Source organism: Cutaneotrichosporon cavernicola (assembly GCF_030864355.1).
Source record: "Cutaneotrichosporon cavernicola HIS019 DNA, chromosome: 6".
Lineage (NCBI taxonomy): Eukaryota > Fungi > Basidiomycota > Tremellomycetes > Trichosporonales > Trichosporonaceae > Cutaneotrichosporon > Cutaneotrichosporon cavernicola.
Genome location: NC_083398.1, coordinates 1,800,832 through 1,817,077, shown reverse-complemented (window position 1 = coordinate 1,817,077; position 16,246 = coordinate 1,800,832). Strand labels below are relative to the sequence as shown.

General features: G+C 57.2%; 9 protein-coding genes across 9 annotated transcripts; 3 read left to right on the top strand and 6 right to left on the bottom strand.

Annotated features, from left to right (window-relative positions):
- Nucleotides 1-106: 106 nt before the first annotated feature.
- Nucleotides 107-1,978, top strand: CcaverHIS019_0607010 (uncharacterized protein; the record flags this gene model as incomplete). Its single annotated transcript, XM_060603187.1, has 3 exons — nucleotides 107-263; nucleotides 296-1,495; nucleotides 1,536-1,978. The coding sequence occupies 3 exons, from the start codon at nucleotides 107-109 to the stop codon at nucleotides 1,976-1,978; spliced, it is 1,800 nt and encodes a 599-aa protein (XP_060459507.1).
- A 2,476-nt stretch (nucleotides 1,979-4,454) lies between these two features.
- Nucleotides 4,455-5,094, bottom strand: CcaverHIS019_0607000 (uncharacterized protein; the record flags this gene model as incomplete). The annotated part of the gene is made up of 6 exons (XM_060603186.1): nucleotides 4,455-4,486; nucleotides 4,520-4,631; nucleotides 4,665-4,753; nucleotides 4,788-4,873; nucleotides 4,947-5,034; nucleotides 5,067-5,094. The coding sequence occupies 6 exons, from the start codon at nucleotides 5,092-5,094 to the stop codon at nucleotides 4,455-4,457; spliced, it is 435 nt and encodes a 144-aa protein (XP_060459506.1).
- A 362-nt stretch (nucleotides 5,095-5,456) lies between these two features.
- CcaverHIS019_0606990 (uncharacterized protein) lies at nucleotides 5,457-6,390 on the bottom strand (the record flags this gene model as incomplete). Its single annotated transcript, XM_060603185.1, has 6 exons — nucleotides 5,457-5,544; nucleotides 5,582-5,670; nucleotides 5,846-5,934; nucleotides 6,015-6,100; nucleotides 6,219-6,303; nucleotides 6,363-6,390. 6 exons carry the CDS (start codon nucleotides 6,388-6,390, stop codon nucleotides 5,457-5,459), a joined length of 465 nt encoding a protein of 154 aa, XP_060459505.1.
- A 219-nt stretch (nucleotides 6,391-6,609) lies between these two features.
- CcaverHIS019_0606980 (uncharacterized protein) lies at nucleotides 6,610-8,258 on the bottom strand (the record flags this gene model as incomplete). Its single annotated transcript, XM_060603184.1, has 5 exons — nucleotides 6,610-7,271; nucleotides 7,304-7,685; nucleotides 7,717-7,786; nucleotides 7,818-8,074; nucleotides 8,109-8,258. The coding sequence occupies 5 exons, from the start codon at nucleotides 8,256-8,258 to the stop codon at nucleotides 6,610-6,612; spliced, it is 1,521 nt and encodes a 506-aa protein (XP_060459504.1).
- Nucleotides 8,259-9,359: 1,101 nt separating this feature from the next.
- Nucleotides 9,360-9,945, bottom strand: CcaverHIS019_0606970 (uncharacterized protein; the record flags this gene model as incomplete). The annotated part of the gene is made up of 4 exons (XM_060603183.1): nucleotides 9,360-9,414; nucleotides 9,465-9,633; nucleotides 9,667-9,840; nucleotides 9,918-9,945. 4 exons carry the CDS (start codon nucleotides 9,943-9,945, stop codon nucleotides 9,360-9,362), a joined length of 426 nt encoding a protein of 141 aa, XP_060459503.1.
- A 656-nt stretch (nucleotides 9,946-10,601) lies between these two features.
- Nucleotides 10,602-11,444, bottom strand: CcaverHIS019_0606960 (uncharacterized protein; the record flags this gene model as incomplete). Its single annotated transcript, XM_060603182.1, has 3 exons — nucleotides 10,602-10,703; nucleotides 10,830-11,109; nucleotides 11,143-11,444. The coding sequence occupies 3 exons, from the start codon at nucleotides 11,442-11,444 to the stop codon at nucleotides 10,602-10,604; spliced, it is 684 nt and encodes a 227-aa protein (XP_060459502.1).
- A 253-nt stretch (nucleotides 11,445-11,697) lies between these two features.
- CcaverHIS019_0606950 (uncharacterized protein) lies at nucleotides 11,698-12,878 on the bottom strand (the record flags this gene model as incomplete). The annotated part of the gene is made up of 2 exons (XM_060603181.1): nucleotides 11,698-12,435; nucleotides 12,516-12,878. 2 exons carry the CDS (start codon nucleotides 12,876-12,878, stop codon nucleotides 11,698-11,700), a joined length of 1,101 nt encoding a protein of 366 aa, XP_060459501.1.
- Nucleotides 12,879-14,028: 1,150 nt separating this feature from the next.
- On the top strand, nucleotides 14,029-14,536 carry CcaverHIS019_0606940 (uncharacterized protein; the record flags this gene model as incomplete). Its single annotated transcript, XM_060603180.1, has 3 exons — nucleotides 14,029-14,075; nucleotides 14,108-14,126; nucleotides 14,204-14,536. 3 exons carry the CDS (start codon nucleotides 14,029-14,031, stop codon nucleotides 14,534-14,536), a joined length of 399 nt encoding a protein of 132 aa, XP_060459500.1.
- A 466-nt stretch (nucleotides 14,537-15,002) lies between these two features.
- On the top strand, nucleotides 15,003-16,073 carry CcaverHIS019_0606930 (uncharacterized protein; the record flags this gene model as incomplete). Its single annotated transcript, XM_060603179.1, has 4 exons — nucleotides 15,003-15,039; nucleotides 15,188-15,431; nucleotides 15,589-15,826; nucleotides 15,861-16,073. The coding sequence occupies 4 exons, from the start codon at nucleotides 15,003-15,005 to the stop codon at nucleotides 16,071-16,073; spliced, it is 732 nt and encodes a 243-aa protein (XP_060459499.1).
- Between the last annotated feature and the right edge of the window lie 173 nt (nucleotides 16,074-16,246).

Sequence of the window (16,246 nt, the reverse complement as noted above, 5' to 3'; positions counted from 1 at the left end):
GTGAGAATTACTGCCGGCATCGAGTGTCCAGGACGAGTGATGCCGAGAGCCGTTGCGACATAAAAGGATTAGAGGGGGAGTGGGCAGTCTAAGCAACCCAAGCAGCATGCTTATTCGCACTGTCCTTCTCTGCCTACTCAGCCTCGTCGCCGCTGGCGGCGATGGTAATGGCAACGGCAATGGCAAATCCAACGGCAACGGCAAATCCAACGGCAAGGGCCATGGCAAGCAACCCGGACGCAAGCCCAACATTGTGCTCATCAGTACGCCTCTCTGCCGTTCTGTGCTAATTCAGTCACCGATGACCAGGACGCGGGCACGCACACGCGCGAGATTATGCCGCGCCTTTTCGACCGCCTCGTCGACAATGGCGTCAACTATGAAAACTTCTTCACTCCCGTGTCGCTCTGTTGCCCGTCGCGCGTGTCTCTGCTGCGTACCCAGGCGGCACACAACCACAACATTACCAACGTTGAGCTCCCCCACGGCGGATGGGTCAAGTTCAACAACGCCGGGTATGTCAACCACACGATGCCCGACTTTTTGCAGGCCGCAGGCTACAACACGTACTATGTGGGCAAGTACATGAACGACCAGACGGATAAGAACTGCGTCGACCTTCCCGTGTCTGGGTTCAACGCCTCGGACATGCTGGTCGACCCGTATACATACGACTACTGGAAGCCCGGATTTAGCGTGAACAATGGTCCGGTTGAGATTCACGAGAACACGTATTCCAACGACATTGTGGCGCAGAAGGGCCTCGCTCATCTCGACTCGGCGCTGGCCTCGGACCGGCCCTTCTTCGTTGGCTTTGCGCCGATCGGACCCCATAGCTACATGAACAGCACTCTTAGATTGAGCGGCTCAGGCAGACTGTATATGGACACGCCGGAGTGGCCAGAACGCCACGACCACATGTTCAAGGACGCCAAGCTGGAGCGCACCGAGAGCTTCAACCCCGACGAGCCGATGGGTGTGAGCTGGGTCAAGACGTTGCCCAAGCTCAACGAGTCCAATGTCGAGTACCTCGACGAGTTTTACCGCGGTCGTCTGCGTAGCTTGCAGAGTGTCGACGAGATGGTCGGGCAGATCTTTGACAAGCTCGAGGCTGCCGGCGCCCTCGACAACACGTACGTCATCTACACAGCGGACAACGGTTTCGCTCTAGGCACCCACCGTCGCCAGCCTGGTAAGACCCTTGCATTCGAAGAGGACATCAAGGTACCACTCGCGATCCGTGGGCCTGGTATGCCCAAGGGCATCACGGACAAGGTCAGCAGTTACGGAATCGTTGACCTGTCCCGCACGTTCCTGGACATTGCCGGTGCCAAACCCGACTACGAGAACGACGGGACCAAGATCAACCTCCACCTCGGTGAGGGCAAGCTGGCCGACAAGCAGTACAGCAAACACCGACACAGCCTGACCGAGTTCTGGGTCCGTGGTATCGAGGAGGGCAAGTTTGTCGACGCCAGTTACCGCGAAAACAACAGTGAGCTATTCTAGCTTTTCTCCAGAAATCCTAACAATAGCCTACCGCACCTTGCGCGTACATGACCAAGTCGACGGCAAACCAGTCACCTACAGCTACCACGTGTGGTGCACTGGCGAGCGCGAGCTGTACAACCTCGTCTCGGACCCGTACCAGGTTCGCAACATTCTTGCGCCTCTCAACGAGCTTGGCAAGTTTCCCGCCTTTGATGCCGGAGACGTCCTGGATGCCCAGACTCAGCGCGTTCTGCACCGCCTCGACGCACTCACCCTCGTCCTCAAGACTTGCAAGGGCCAGAGCTGTGTCGAGCCGTACACCACCCTTTTCCCGTCCGGTAAGGTCAATACACTCAAGGACGCCATGAACCGCAGGTACGACGAGTACTTCGCCGCCCTGCCCAAGGTCCACTTTGACTTCTGCATGCTCGGGTACCAGAGCCGGCTTGAGCAGCCGGAGTGGAAGGACGAGTTGGCCTTCAAGTAGTGGGGTTGTACAAGAAGCAGTAAAGTAGGATACCACAAGGGATGGGAATGCAAACTGGGTTACATGTATTCTCCGCGAGCGGTTCAATCTCGGCGCATCTCCACATCGGTTTTACTCGAGTTGGATTCACCTCCTCTTCTGACACCGTCTCTCTGAAAGATCCAGAACAAAGCTGCCCCCAGTTCCTTCAAGTTAGCTCCACCCGTACATGCTCAATGGGATTGAGGTCTGGAGAGTTGGGAGGGGGGATATGGGTAATTGACAGTGTACAGTTCAATTCTGTGCTCAGAATGAGCATAGGCATCGCCGTTCCGCCGGAATCGTGCTCGGAAGACGAGATGGCGGGTTGCGCACAGACCCAAAATCAGGACAGTCCGAACACTTTTGGTAGGGTACTGTATACTGTACTTTGCTTGGAGACGTTGGCATTGGCGGCCGTTGCCGCTTATCAGCTTTGCATCATCTTGGAGCTGAGGGAAGCGATTTAAGGATATCAGTCGCTGCAGAGTGCAGAGTGGACATGTCTCGCCATCCAATTTAGTTGGTGATCATTCTCAGGATCTTGCTCCGTCCCGTGTCTCACATCTGGGCCTCGCTTCAGCCGAAGTATAGTCCTGCTTCCCCATCGTTCTGGTTGACATGAGATATGACAGGATACCGAACCCCCATGCAGAACTCGGGAAAGGGCGTTCCACGATCATCAGGCGTATCCTGATATCCTGAGATGCAATGTGGCGGAATGCGTCGACTAATCGGCTGTATCAACGCGTCAAGCTTAAAGCTCTCGCTGAAATTGCCTACGTGTGGAAGCTGAAATTACCTACAACGTGTGGAAGAAACAGTATCTTAACGGGTAGATATGCGCGACAACTAAGGGTGATGGTATTCCTGCAAGTGGAACACAAGGTTTCCAGCATTTCCCCTCCCTTGCTTGACATCTCTTCCCCAACATCTCCATATCAGTCCGACACGGGACGGAGGAATTCCAGATTCCAGGTTGTCGGGTCAGCCACGATCCTGTACTGTACGCATGGCCGAGATCTGTGTCTCTCTCGTTGTCCGTCTCGGAGCCGACAGATCGCCACATGTTTACCTCGCATTGTTGGCAGGTCTTGCCCAACTCTATTTCTACCAAAGACGAGTCCAGAGAGCTCGCGAGACGTAATGAACCGCATACCAGAGACGAGTCCAGAGAGCTCGCGAGACGTAATGTACCCGCCTCGCTGCGCCTCGTATCGAACAAGCCATGCGGCGAAGTGACCGGACGATCATCGGGTCGATTGACCAGTACTGTGCAACGTTGTGCCATCTTGCCGCGCGCTGCAATTCCTCGCCGATCGAGGTCCCGGGATTCAATTGAATACCAGGTGGTTAGGGGATAGCCTGGAAATATGTTATACTAGTGTAATTGAGTCGTCCAATATGGTTGTTTCACTCACGCCGTTGTCATCTGGGGCTTGACCATGTCGGTAACGGCGCCGACTGGTGATCAGTCATCACGTGAAAACTGATGGAGAAGCACGCGTGATGCCTACTGAACATAATGTAATAAATGGACGTCTGCATTGCCGGTGTAGAAGCAATTGAGAAAACACCCTCCTGATGCGGTGTGTCTTCTTCTGCCTCCTCGTTTTGGCTTTGGTCACGCTCACGACTGGGCGGCCTCGCAAGCCCACTCGCCCAGCAGCACGCACTAACCGGGAAGCGCTACAATCTGGGCTAGCTCTCCCCCGCCCTGCGTCCATCCCCATCCGCTGTAAGTGGCAAGCTAGATCCCACTGACAAAAGGCGCTCGAAACAACGCGACATGTATCGCACAACTACGTAAACCCCGCCTCCGCAAACGCCAATCCAACCCGTCCGCAACCACCATCCCCGCCATAACAGCCAACTACCAGAAGACGTGTACCGGCATGAGCATCTCGGCCCAAACCAGGCCGAGCCTGCTTGGGAACTGCAAGACCCAGACGGGTGCGATGGCTGGTACGGCATTGGCCCTTTCCCGATGCCTATTCGCGGGACCCACGGCACTGCAGTGCAATGATAGGCTACCGAACATTTTCCCGTTTGCGGACCTGTGCAGAAATTGCCAACTGGTTGGCACCATGCTCAGCTGCAGGTGTGTGGGGTTTGAACGGACGTTGGATCTATGTGAGTTTGTTGGCTGGATGCGCTGATGTAGCCGCGTGTATTGCCAACGAGGACGGCCAGCTTGCATGCCGACCGACATAGACGTCCTGAGTCTGGCAGACCCTGCAGGTGGGAGTTGGAAGCATTATAGATTCGTAGATTGTCTGCGTAATCCACCGCGCTTGCACACTGTTAGGGCCACTCCGACACCGAGCTGAGCGCACGAACACAGACGTTAGTGGTCATGAGTGCCCGGCTTGACTGTAGATCGGTCGCCGAGAGCTTGTGAGCGTCTACTCGCCAGCGTAAGATTCATTTACCCCCATGGGCGTGCATACATCGTTACTTAGGCCTCGAACGCGGGCGACCCAGCGCCAACTGCCATCAGCCAAGCTCGTACGGAAAACTCACGCGTCAGCTGCGGGTGCTTGCCCTGTGGCATGGGCTCGAACGGCTGCAGCGCGTTTGAGCAAAAGACCTCGACGAGGAGGTTGAGTCCCGACTTGTCGTCGAGCGTACCGACCTGGCATCAGTGCATTGATTTGCCATGACGTACCTTGAGGAACGCCTTGCCGGGAAGAGAGCTGGGCTCAGAGAAGAGGGCGTTGCCGCAGTCGCCGCAGAACTTGCGGTCCATCGGCTTGCCTGCGGTTAGCTCTCCGTTGGAATCCCCACTCACCAGAGAGCGTCTTGGTGTCGATGAAGCTCTTGGGCGTGCCCTTTGTAATTTTGATCTTGTCCGAGTCGGTACGGAGGTTCATTGTGCTGCCGTGAGCAAGGTAGGAAGTGTGGTTTACCCGGGCGTCGTACACGGACCACCAGCAAGCGCCAGACTCACTGAGACGAGGAAGCATACTTGCAAGCCTCGCAGTAGCATACCGAGAAGTCGCGCGCGCTGTCGTCGTCCAGCTCGTAGCAAACCGCTCCTGTCGTCAGCAAGAGAGGGGTAAGGACGTACCGCAGTAGCAGCGTCCTGTGCGAACCATTGTCTACGTGTTGTAAGAGAGGGACGGTGGAGAGCAGTTAGAGAATGAGTGGGCAACAGTGAAAGATACGGAATTGGACATGTTGGGTCGTCGATGACTGGGTCGGGATATCGGATGTGAGCGACCGCCTAAACCATAATCACGGCCACCGGCTTTTGGATGCCGCAGCTGGCACCACTCAGATGACAATCAACCGATGACAACTCGCTTGTTGCCTGGCAGCAACCGACGGAATGCATGGCTCGATGAACATTATAAAAGGTGGGCAACGCACGTGGCGTCCTGGCGTTTCAAGTTTCGACATGTACCAACATGTGCTCACACGATACGAGCCACGCCGGCGATGGCGCACACGCTCGGCGCTACTGGAGGGCAGTGGCGCGCCGCTCTGGCTGCCGGAACGGCACACTCCCCGGCCCTTGGGAGAACTGGACCTGACCGAGGCTTGGGCTGCTGTCAGCTTGTTTGCTTCCACCAGTGGACGCACGAAGGCTCGAATGGCCGGAATGCGCGATCGCAAAACACCTCGGCGACCAGTTGCACTCTCCCGTTCCCCGGATTGTCGAGGGTGCCGACCTGCTGTCAGCTGTGTATGACGACAACAGCTGCTCATTCAGTTACGGCATTGTAATCGCAGCTGCAATCCAGGTCGTCTGCATGTAGCACTGTGCCGATGCGCCGGGCCGTGCGTCATAGTCACCCAGCACTCGACACCAAGCGCCCAGATCGGCGCACGGTTGGACAAACGCACCTTGACAAAAGCCTTGCCTTCAAAGCACGACGGCTCGCTCCAGAGATTCGTCCCGCACTCGCGGCAGAACACGCGCCGGACAGACTTGCCTGCTATCAGCTCACTGCGGTGATTACTTGGGGTTGCCAACCCCACGGGGACGCCACCGGATGGCGCCGGCGCTGCTCACCAGAACCCGAGACGGTGCTGTCCCACGCCTTGGGCTCTCCGCGGGTTACGTGGATGAGGTCGATGTCGGTGCGGAAGTTGAGGGAGCTTGGGTTAGTGATAAGACTTTGGGATAACGTTGTTGGTAGACGAGAGAAGGTGAAGGATGGAGGGAAGGTGGATGGCAGAGGTGCGGGAAGAATATGGGGAGCATGAATGGACTCACTGAGATGACGAGGAGCGCTGACACGTCTTGCAGTAGCATATGAGGGCTTGGCTGACGTCGTCGTTGAGCTTGTATTCGATCGCATCTGTCGTCAGCAACTTTTGAGGTACGAGCCCGGATGCGCCGGGTCTGCGCCAGACGAACCGCAGTTACACCTCCCTGTCTGTACCATTGTGACAATGTTGAATGGGATGGGTTATGGATCAAGATGAAGATGAAGAAATAGTTGAATGGGCGGCAAGTTGAGAATGTTGTCAACAACTGGGATCAAAGTGAGATCTGATTCCCCCTGTTGTTTGGATCCAACAAGATGAGCGGCTACTAACTCTCCATCTCAACATCAACCTAACCATACATGCCTATCCCAAGATGCTAACACTGACACTCTAGTCTACAAGTTACCCACGAGCTGGCTCGTAACAGGAGACCGTGCGCGCAACCGTGGCCCATACCGAATCAGCAGGAATGGCGCGGCGGCGAAAGCAAACCCCAGCGCAGCGACGAGGCTCGAAGCCTGGGGATACCCTAGGCGCTCGTACATCTGGAGTGTGAAGAGGGGAAAGATGCCGCTGTTCATGTTGCGCACAAAGCCCTGTGCCGCCTGTGCACTGGACGAGTACGTCTCGTACGCGTCGGCAATGTAGTTGAACACGCCCAGGTACATGCAGTAGATGCCCCAGTACGAGATGCAGAGCATGGCGGCCGGCACGGGCCATGGGATATGCGGGCGGCCGGTCCACGCAAACCCCATCATACCTGCTGGGAAGAGCAACCCCCCCACAGCGGCCCAATACAGCCTCGCCTCGGGTGGCGCGCGCCCGGTTGAGCTCTTGGCGGCCGAGCGGCGGTATAGTCGCTCCTGGTGGAAGGCGGTGAGGTAGCCTATGATGCCGCCGATCGCAATGCAGGCGCCCATGCTTCCTTTCTCACCAGGCGAGAAGCCATACTGCGCAAAGACTAGCATGGTCGACGGACCGCCGAGGAAGAGACTCCCCCAAGCAAGCCCGATCCAGAGTGATAACGAGCTGACAATGGGCTCGGTTACGAGCAGTTCTGCAATTAGCTTTTCTCAAGTAGGGCATTACTGAGGGGGCGCACGGCCGTTATCCGTAACTGGCGTAGGAGGGAGTGTTGTTTTCGCTCAATGTCGGAGCGGGCGACATGCTTGATCCCCGTTTCTTTTGTCAACCTCCGCGCGCGCCGAGTGAGAAGCGTGTTTGCGCGTGTCTCGCGCAGGAAGAGGGCGTTGACGACGCAAGACGCCGCCGCCCAGATTGCCTGATTGCCCCAACACCACTGGTAGCCAAGGCGCTCGCCGATCCAGCCCATTGTGATCCCACCAAGACTCTGTCCAATAAAGATGATCAATGCGAAGAGGTTCATGACCTGTCCGCGGTCTCGGGCCTCAAACACGTCCGCGATGGTTCCTCCAACCATCGAGATGCCTACTGAGGCCACCATGCCTTGCTGATATCAGCCAAGAAAGAGGAAAACATACGATCCACCGAGTTGCGAGAAAGCCTGAGAGGTTCTTGGTAAACACCTGTGGGAGGAAGAGGAGCAGGTTGCTGTCGTCAGCTACATCTGAGACGAGCTCACATGATGGACGACACCTGGTAGATGCCATTCCGGCCGAAATGTTCAGAGAGCGGCGCGAGTAGAAGCGGCGCAATGCTGCTCGCAACATTGTACAGTGTTAAACCCGCAATAAAGTGCACACGACTCGTGTTGAACCATTCCGTACCCCAAGTCGTCATGATCGCCATACCTGTGCTATTCAAGGCCGTGAGGGCTGTGATCAAACACGCGATGACTACCATCCGGTACTTGCGCGCACGGGGCCAGTTGAACGGATGCTGCGGTCAGTGCTGCCGCAGCGCAGTGACTCACTCCGGGATCGTCGCGCTCCCAATCCACGATGACGACGTCTGATGGTGCATCGTCTTCAATGTGCTTCGAGCTGGTCGGAGAGGGGTCTAGTGTTGGCGCATCAGAGGGCAGCTCGTCAGCTGACCCGGCGAACTTTTCGATATCGGCCATGCCGCCTGTGATGGGGGAGTGGCAGAGGCGACGAGGCGAGCTGGTGAGAGTAAGGGCGAGAGCCTCCGGGGTAGATAAGGAGCTGAGGAGCGGGTCGAGTGGTACAATAGTCCACTAAGACGTCTTCCCGCCGATGCATTAGTCACTGCAATCAATTATCGATTCATTTTACGCAGGTCTGACGGAGAACACCGATGCCTGTGAAATGTGATGCCGGCCGGCACGGCACGACGGGAGGGACTCACCGGTCCGGCAGTCTCGGCCGTGTTTTGTTCTATTCCTCAACTCTAGTCCCTCATCTAATCTCAGCTCGCCAAGTGCTCGTGAGGGGAATCACGGCGGAATGTGGAGGGGGGAGAGAGGGAAGGGGAGGGAGGGGGAGGGAAGGGGAGGGGAGGGGAGACGGGTCAGAGGCCAGAGGCGCGTCAGAGATGTAGAGGGAGACATGTCAGGAGAGACCTGTCAAGACGGGAGGTGTGTCAGAGACGTGTCAGCTTGTCGGATAAAAGGCTGGGACGTGCCAGACCTTGTTGAGAGAGAGACGTGTCAAGATTGCTCCGTCTCCATATGGGAAACGGACTGCCGTAAGGGAGGAGATCAATTGACGAGGGCCGAGGAGTAGAGGTGGTGGGGAGAGACATGTCAGATATCCGACGCTTCCCCGATACGTCCTGAGCTACCGCAACCGTGGGGCAGTCAACCAGTGATGACCACCGTTTGATCTGGGGGCACGACATGCTGCAGCCTTCTCGCCTTACAAGCTTGCAACTCATGGATGTACTGACGTCGGCTCAACAAATCTCTCCACGGCGCTTATCAGGCACTCTTCTGCCCGACATTGCTGTCGTCACTTCACCCAAGCACACACCATGGCTGGAACGCCTTGACCGCTTTGCATGTACACGCCCGAGTCGAGCATGTCAACCTATGTTACCGTCTCCTCGACAAGCTTCAGATGATCACCTTGGCGGCAATAGTGGTCAGCCACGCATCCGGCTCGACCGTCAGATGATGGACATTCGCACCACCCACGCTGACACCAGCTCAAATGTCAATTGTCAAACCCACTTGGCATCTTCTGACATCTACCTAGATCTAGATCTAGACCTCCTTGGCCATCATGCCCTCAAAGTGCTTCTGGCCATGCTTCTTGTCACTGATCATCAGCCTGGTTGGATCATGGCAAATATCTCTCTTCTGACTCACCGTGGCTGGTACTCGAGCGCGTCGTCGACGTAGATCTCGCCGACGAGCTTGATGGCCGAAGGGTCGGCGAGGGTTCCGACCTTGAGGAAGCGTGTGCCAGGCATCGCGTCCGGGTCAGAGAAGAGGGCCGACCCGCAATCGCCGCAGAAGTTACGGTTGATCGCCTTGCCTGCGGTCAGATCTTATCTAGTTGACGGCTCACCCGAATCGGTGTGCGTGTCCTTGTACACCTTGGGAGTGCCCTTGGTGACCTTGACCTGGTCGACCTCGGTCTTGAGGTTGAGCGACTCGGACGAGTGGAGGCTACGGCACGACTTGCAGTAGCACACGACACCGGCGTTGTTGGCGTCGTCGAGGAAGTCAAGGGTGACGGCACCTGGGGTTAGCGCGGGTTCGAGGTTGGAGCAGCGAGCAGCGAGCAGCGAGAGGGCGTGCTCGTACAGGACGACTCACCACAGCGGCAAGATCCAGAGCGAGTCATTGTGATAGTGGTTAGAACAACGTGGACGTGGTTGACGTGTCGTGTGGATGGCCTGATGGCCTTATATCCTTGTGCCCACCACGACAATGACACGACCACCCCAGCCATTTCAGAGTTCCGAAAGCCTAACCGCGCGTGTTCCTGGTTGAACCGGTCGAATCCACGACGTCATGTGATCCACCATTCCGGCTATTGCACTAGTTCTTTCCGATCACTCCTGTATGCAAAGTGTAGCGTGGCTGCTGCATATTCAATGTTTGGCATGTTTCGGCGGCGTTTCAACTCGGTGCGTTGCATAGAGCAAGACGGGTCATGCTGTATGTGCGCTGGTGTGACGTTAATGGTAGTGGGGTGACAATGTGGGAAGACGGTGACCACGTCGAGCTCGAGCAGCCCCCAGCTGTGCGAGAAGTTTGGGCGATAGTTGGTGAGCACAAATGAGTGCAATGACGAGATTTGCGACGACGGTACGAGGACGAGATGGAGGAAATACTCGCCCCTCTTATATGCCACCAAACGCGGACGGAGCGGTCACGACTCGGTCGCGACGTGGTCACGATTAGTGTTGTGACCGTTCGGGCCCTCGCACGCGCCCACGCCAACACCCGCGCGATCAACAATCTATGCATATCTAAACTGAAACGTGGTAAGGCCTCCTACGCATCCGTCGACATGGCCCACCACCTGGTCAACTCCCCACCCACCTCGACCTCGGTATATGCGCGGGTCTTGAACCCAAACTTTTTGTAGTACTTGACCTGGCGTCAGTCTTGTCTTGTCTTTCCATCCCTCTCCCCTCCCCTCCCCTCCTCTCCTCTCTCCACATCCGTCCCTCCTCCGTCCCTCCTCCGTCCCTCCCCCCCCCCCCCCCCCAAGACACTCACATGGCCCTCAGTCATGGTAAGCAGGGACACGGGGATACCCATCGCCTTCCCTCTTGCCACCATGTAATTGACCAACGCCGTCCCCACGCCTCGCCCCTGCGCCGACGGCGACACCCCAATATGCGAAATATAGAAAATATCCGTGACCTCGTTCGGCCCGAACGCCTCAATCTCCAGCGCGGAGAGAACCTTCTTAAGCAGGGCGTAATGCTCGTCTGCGTCTTGCTTGAGTTTGGCCAACCTTTCCGCTTCATGACCCTGCGGACCGTCCGAGTTTGGGCTGGCGTCAGATACATCTAGCATAAGATTTTACCTCGACCGGTGCTCAAACCCAGGTGGCTTGACCACCATTACACCTAGTACGTCGCCGTCGTTTGAGATGGTGTACACCTCGCCATCCAAGACGCCGGTTTTGATCGTACGGTAGATCCGGGCTTCGTGGAGGCCTGGTACGCCGCTAGAGATGAGTTGGGCGATTTGGTCCATTTTGAATGACTCGGAGAGGGTGGCGGAGGCGGCGAGGATCTCGGATTCGGACGCATCACGCGGGACGAGGTGGAGAGGGGCTGGGGGTGGGGGTGCATTCTGCGGGACGAAGACGGGATAGTCTGGCATGGTGAGTGAGGTTATGGGTGAATGAGGTGACGATGCAGAAGTGAGAAGTGTTGAGGGGCCGACGTGTTTGTGTCCATGTGGACAAGGAAGAAAATGTCGTCATAAGATGGTGACGGTGACTCTAAACGGTAGTGGGCCACAGGTTCGGCTTTGACCGATTGGTAGTTTGTCCCAAGTACTTCTCAGTTATACATCCCTTTATCCTTTGGCTACAACTTGTCCTATCTCTCCTTCCAACAACTTGACTCACTCACTAAGCCTTGATCGCCTGCGCCTGCGCCTCGGCATCCTTCCGTACAGCGCCAGCATACAGATCACCACCACCCACAAAAGGCTCAAAGCCCTTCTTGGTAAAGATGCCCGGCATCTTGCCCGTCCCGCGGCTCATCCACCACTCCTGCGCCGTCATCTCCTCTCCAGCCTCAGTCTTCGGCTGAGCATCGATAATACCCCCCTCGAGCCGTTTCATGATAACGTCGTCCTCTGGCCGTGTAAAGAAGACGAGGCTGCTCCGATCGCTGTGTGACTGCTCTCCAGGAGCCGGCACAACCCGATGGATGTTGGACCGCAAAATACCAGCCGTAAACGTAACCATCGCGTCACCGAGATTGATAACTGGGGATCCGGGGATGGGCCTAACGTAGACCCACTCGTCGGTCTTGGGGTGCCGAATTTGGAGACCGCCCAGCCAGTTGAACAGGATTGTCAAGCTGCCAAAATCCGTGTGCTCGCCACGCTTGGCTACCCGCTCCACGAAAGGCTGCGGCGGGTTGTTGGTGAATCGGATATGGTCGCCGCTCGGCTGGGAGAGGCGGTGCATCTTGGCCAGCGTTCCGGTGGGGAGTTCGAGGCGCGTGTTAAGCTGCTCGAGAAGGAGGTCGATGACGACCCGGCAGTCGCGAATGTACGAGGCGAAGAGCGGGTCGTTGGAGCGCACGACTGGGGGAGCGGGAAGACGGTCCGTCTGGCCCAGGACGTCGTCCTTGCGGATCTGACGTTAGTGTTGGGCGTGGGGGGGGGGGGGCGGGGGAGATGACAAGGACTTGCGGGTTGGGGGAGAGGAGAACTCACGTTGTAGTTCTGGTTACGCAACTTGACCCCGTTACCATCAACCTCGCCCGGCTCGCCATACCGATACGCAAAGAACTCATGCACCTTATCCCTTCCATATTTGTCGAGTTCCTCATTCCCCAGCGCCCAAAACTTGTTCTGGACGGCATTGATCGCCTCTGCCTGAGAAACGATCCGCTCGCCAACCTCGCTCCCAAACATGTCGAGGTAGAAGAACCCGAGGTCTTGGCATGCGTCCCAGAGTGCCTGCTGGGTGGCTGGGTCGCGCGCCTCCAGACCCGCGAGGGAGACGCTGACTAGCGGCGCGGTGGGAATGTCGGCCGGAAAGGGCGGAAGGGTCGAGTGGATCGTCTGCGGCGGCATTGTGCGTTGTTGAGAGAGTGAGAGGGTGAGAGAGTGAGAGTGAGAGAGTGAGAGAGTGGGCTTATAGCTTGTATGTCATATGGGGTGTAGGGTGGGAGTTGCCGAAATCCGGCCTCGGCCTACTCCGAACAACCTCCCCCAGACGCCCACATACTGTAAGCAGGGCCTGTTCGTACGGAGACCCCGCAGCCGGGTATCAAGATATTGTCTGTTGTACATGTTGGGCATGCAGTCCTCCATTGCATTCCGCTGCTCTGTACACCTGACACTATGGCAGCTGCATTCACAGTCCCAGCCCCAGTGCAAGCACAAGTCTCATTCCTACCTCCACCTTGGCGCCGGTCTCGTCCACACTTGCGCCCCCAAGATGTGATCAAGTTAGTTGAATGATCTGCCTGTGATTTATGGAATGAGCAGCTGCCTGCTCGGATCGAGCGCCGCTGTACCATTCTGTGTTGGATGTATATTGTGAGTGACCAGGCACATGTCCAACGCTGCAGTGGGATCTGGGAGGCACCTCTGGAGCCATGACAAGGAACTGGAGCTTGGAGCTTGCCGCTGACGTTAAAGTATGGCGAGATTCTTTGCGTGATGAGTTGAAAGCTAAGCAGAGGTCATGAGACCCATCGAGGCCGTGGTGTGGTGCGCTCAACCTATTAATACGCCCGCCATTGATGTTGATATTGATGATTGACACTGCCTGGAGTTCTGGCCATGTCGATTACTACAGCACCTGAGCCGCAGCTTGGCAGCTTGGCAGCTTGGCAGTTGGCTAGTCCCAAGTTGAATACCAAGCTACCTAGTCCAAGTTGAATACCAAGCTACACTCCACGCGGCTTGCTATCTCGACTCTCGACCCGGAACAACACGCATGTATGAGTTGTACGCTGCGCACGCGATGACCGAGTCGAGGAGCGTCGTATGTCGTGCTAGTTTGTATTGTAGGTTATAGGGCGGGATGGGCGTTGTGGGTGGGGTTGCGGGTTGCGGACCCAATCGCCCGCCCCTGGCTGGGCCCGCGTGGTTCTGGCCCCCACCCACCTTGTCCTTGCCCATTCCCCATTCCCCCCCTCCCCGGGCACAGCTCTCCAAGTTTCAGCTTGCAACTCTTCCCTCTTAATTCGATCCATCGACAACCAACCATGCCATAATGGCCATGCGGAGTATACATCGCTTCTCGGCGAATGAGTACACACCGTAAGTCTACTCCAAGATCACGCTGACCAAAGGTTGATACGGGACCAGATGGTGTGTTTCCCATTTCCCATTTCCCATTTCCCATTCCCCTTCCCATTCCATACGCCACCCTCCATTGCTAACCCCAGCCGGCGACGCGGCGGATGGTTGCGCAGTCCCCTTCCTCTCCCATCTACTCCCCAAACGAGTCGGACGTGACTATTCGCGCGTCTGATCATCGCTCGTCTACGCCGTCGACACCCCGCGTCCGCATCATCCCCCCAACACCACTCGAGGAGCCCGCGGGACTCCCCGACGAACCCCATTATCCCTACGAGCCAGAGGAGGAGGTTGTGCGCGGTGGAGGGTGGTGGAGCGCAGTGGTGGGGTGGGCGGGGTTGGCTTGTTTCCTGCCCATCAAGCTGTGTGTCTATGCGAGTCGGGCGAGTCGGAGCGAGACGGTTGCGAGTCGAGTGGCATAGTCTGCTGCAGTCCAAGTTGGATCTCAGCGATCTTGAACTAGCAGAGTGGGACAAGTTGGATGCTTTGGAGAGCAAGGAGAAGAGGGGGGGGGGGGTTGTAGTATCACGAAGACACGACTTTTCTAATTTTAGATTGTACATATGATTCATGACCCAAGGCCACGGCCATTGCATCTTTGCATCTCTGCGTTGTCGGTGTCGTCGCTTTGCCCGAGACCGAGTGCAAGGAATCCAACAATGTGACCGGCGGCGATGTCGCTTATTGGGTTGGGGTGGAGCCAGGCCAGGCCCGAATTGGATCGGAGAGAGGCCGACGGCGATCGAACTGCGAGATCGACGTGACGTATTGCTGGAAATTCACTTTGCTATCGTCACAACAACTTTTCTGGGATTACTACTTAAGCAAGATGCACATAGCTTATTATTACCCACTCCATCCACTCCTCACCATACCCACTTGACCACCATGACCAGCATCATCCTCACCGGCGCAACAGGTACTGGTGAGTTGTGACTTTGGTGTCTGGCTCGGCCATCCCGGCGTGCCTGCATTTGGCTGCTAGCGATTCTGGTCACCTGAACCGTGCCATTCAACGAGAATGAGCGGCGGTCCAACCAGTTTGCCCCCTACCCTCATTCACTAACGCCCAGCGGGCTCGGCAGTCCTCACCAACGCCCTGGCGTCGCCTCTCATCTCCCACGTGACTGTACTTGCGCGACGTGCGCCAGCTGTCAAGAGCGACAAGCTCACCACCATCATCATTCCCTCGGACGAGTATCCACGGGGCTTTGATGAGATCCCGTCCGCCCTCGTTGAGCGGTTGAGAGGGAGCGATGCAGTGGTGTGGGCGCTCGGGATTAGCCAGACCCAGGTCAACAAGGAAGAGCTCCATACGTGAGTCTCCGCGTCCGCCTTCCTTCCCTTCCTTCCGCGTCCGCCTTCCTTTCCTTCCTTTCCCTCCCCCTTCCTCTGCGCCTCTCACTCAGCTCCTACCCCCATCTCCCCTCCCCCTCCCCCCACCCCCCCCCCCCCCCCCCTCCGCTGACACCAGAATCACGTACGACTACGCCATGGCAGGCGCGAACGCGTTCAAGACGCTCGGCACCAAGGACAAGCCCTTCCGCTTCGTCTTCATGAGCGGCATGGGAGCGACTCAGGACAAGCCCGGGATGTTCACGCCCCGCTTCGCGATCGAGAAGGGTGCCGTCGAGCGCGAACTGCGCGCAATGGAGACGGACACCTTCAAAACAGTCATGGTCCGGCCCGGCGGCATCATCCCAGCCCCAGATGTAAGCAGTGCGATTAGAAGAATGCTCACCGAAGCACGCATCCAACGTTCCCCTGATGTCGCGTCTGGGCAACTCGGCCGCGAGCGTCGTCTGGCCGTCCGCCGTGATCAAGAGCACCGACCTCGCGGACGCGTGCCTCGACCTCGCGGTGGGCAAGGGATGGGACGCGCGTACCCCCGAGCACACCATCGAGAATGAGGGGCTCAAGAAACTCGCCGCCGACTATCACGCCAGCATGGGCATGTAGCAGTAGTAGTACCTCGGAGAGAGTCAGCACCCGCTGGCACCATTAGAAAAGTTTCGTTTACAGATTCCCATGTAACCGTATCGTGTCACCTCGAGGCGCGAGCTGTATCTCAAACTTTTTTTGGAAGAAGCCAAGCGCGAAGACCTTGAGACGGCCCGGTCTCGCGGTCCGCG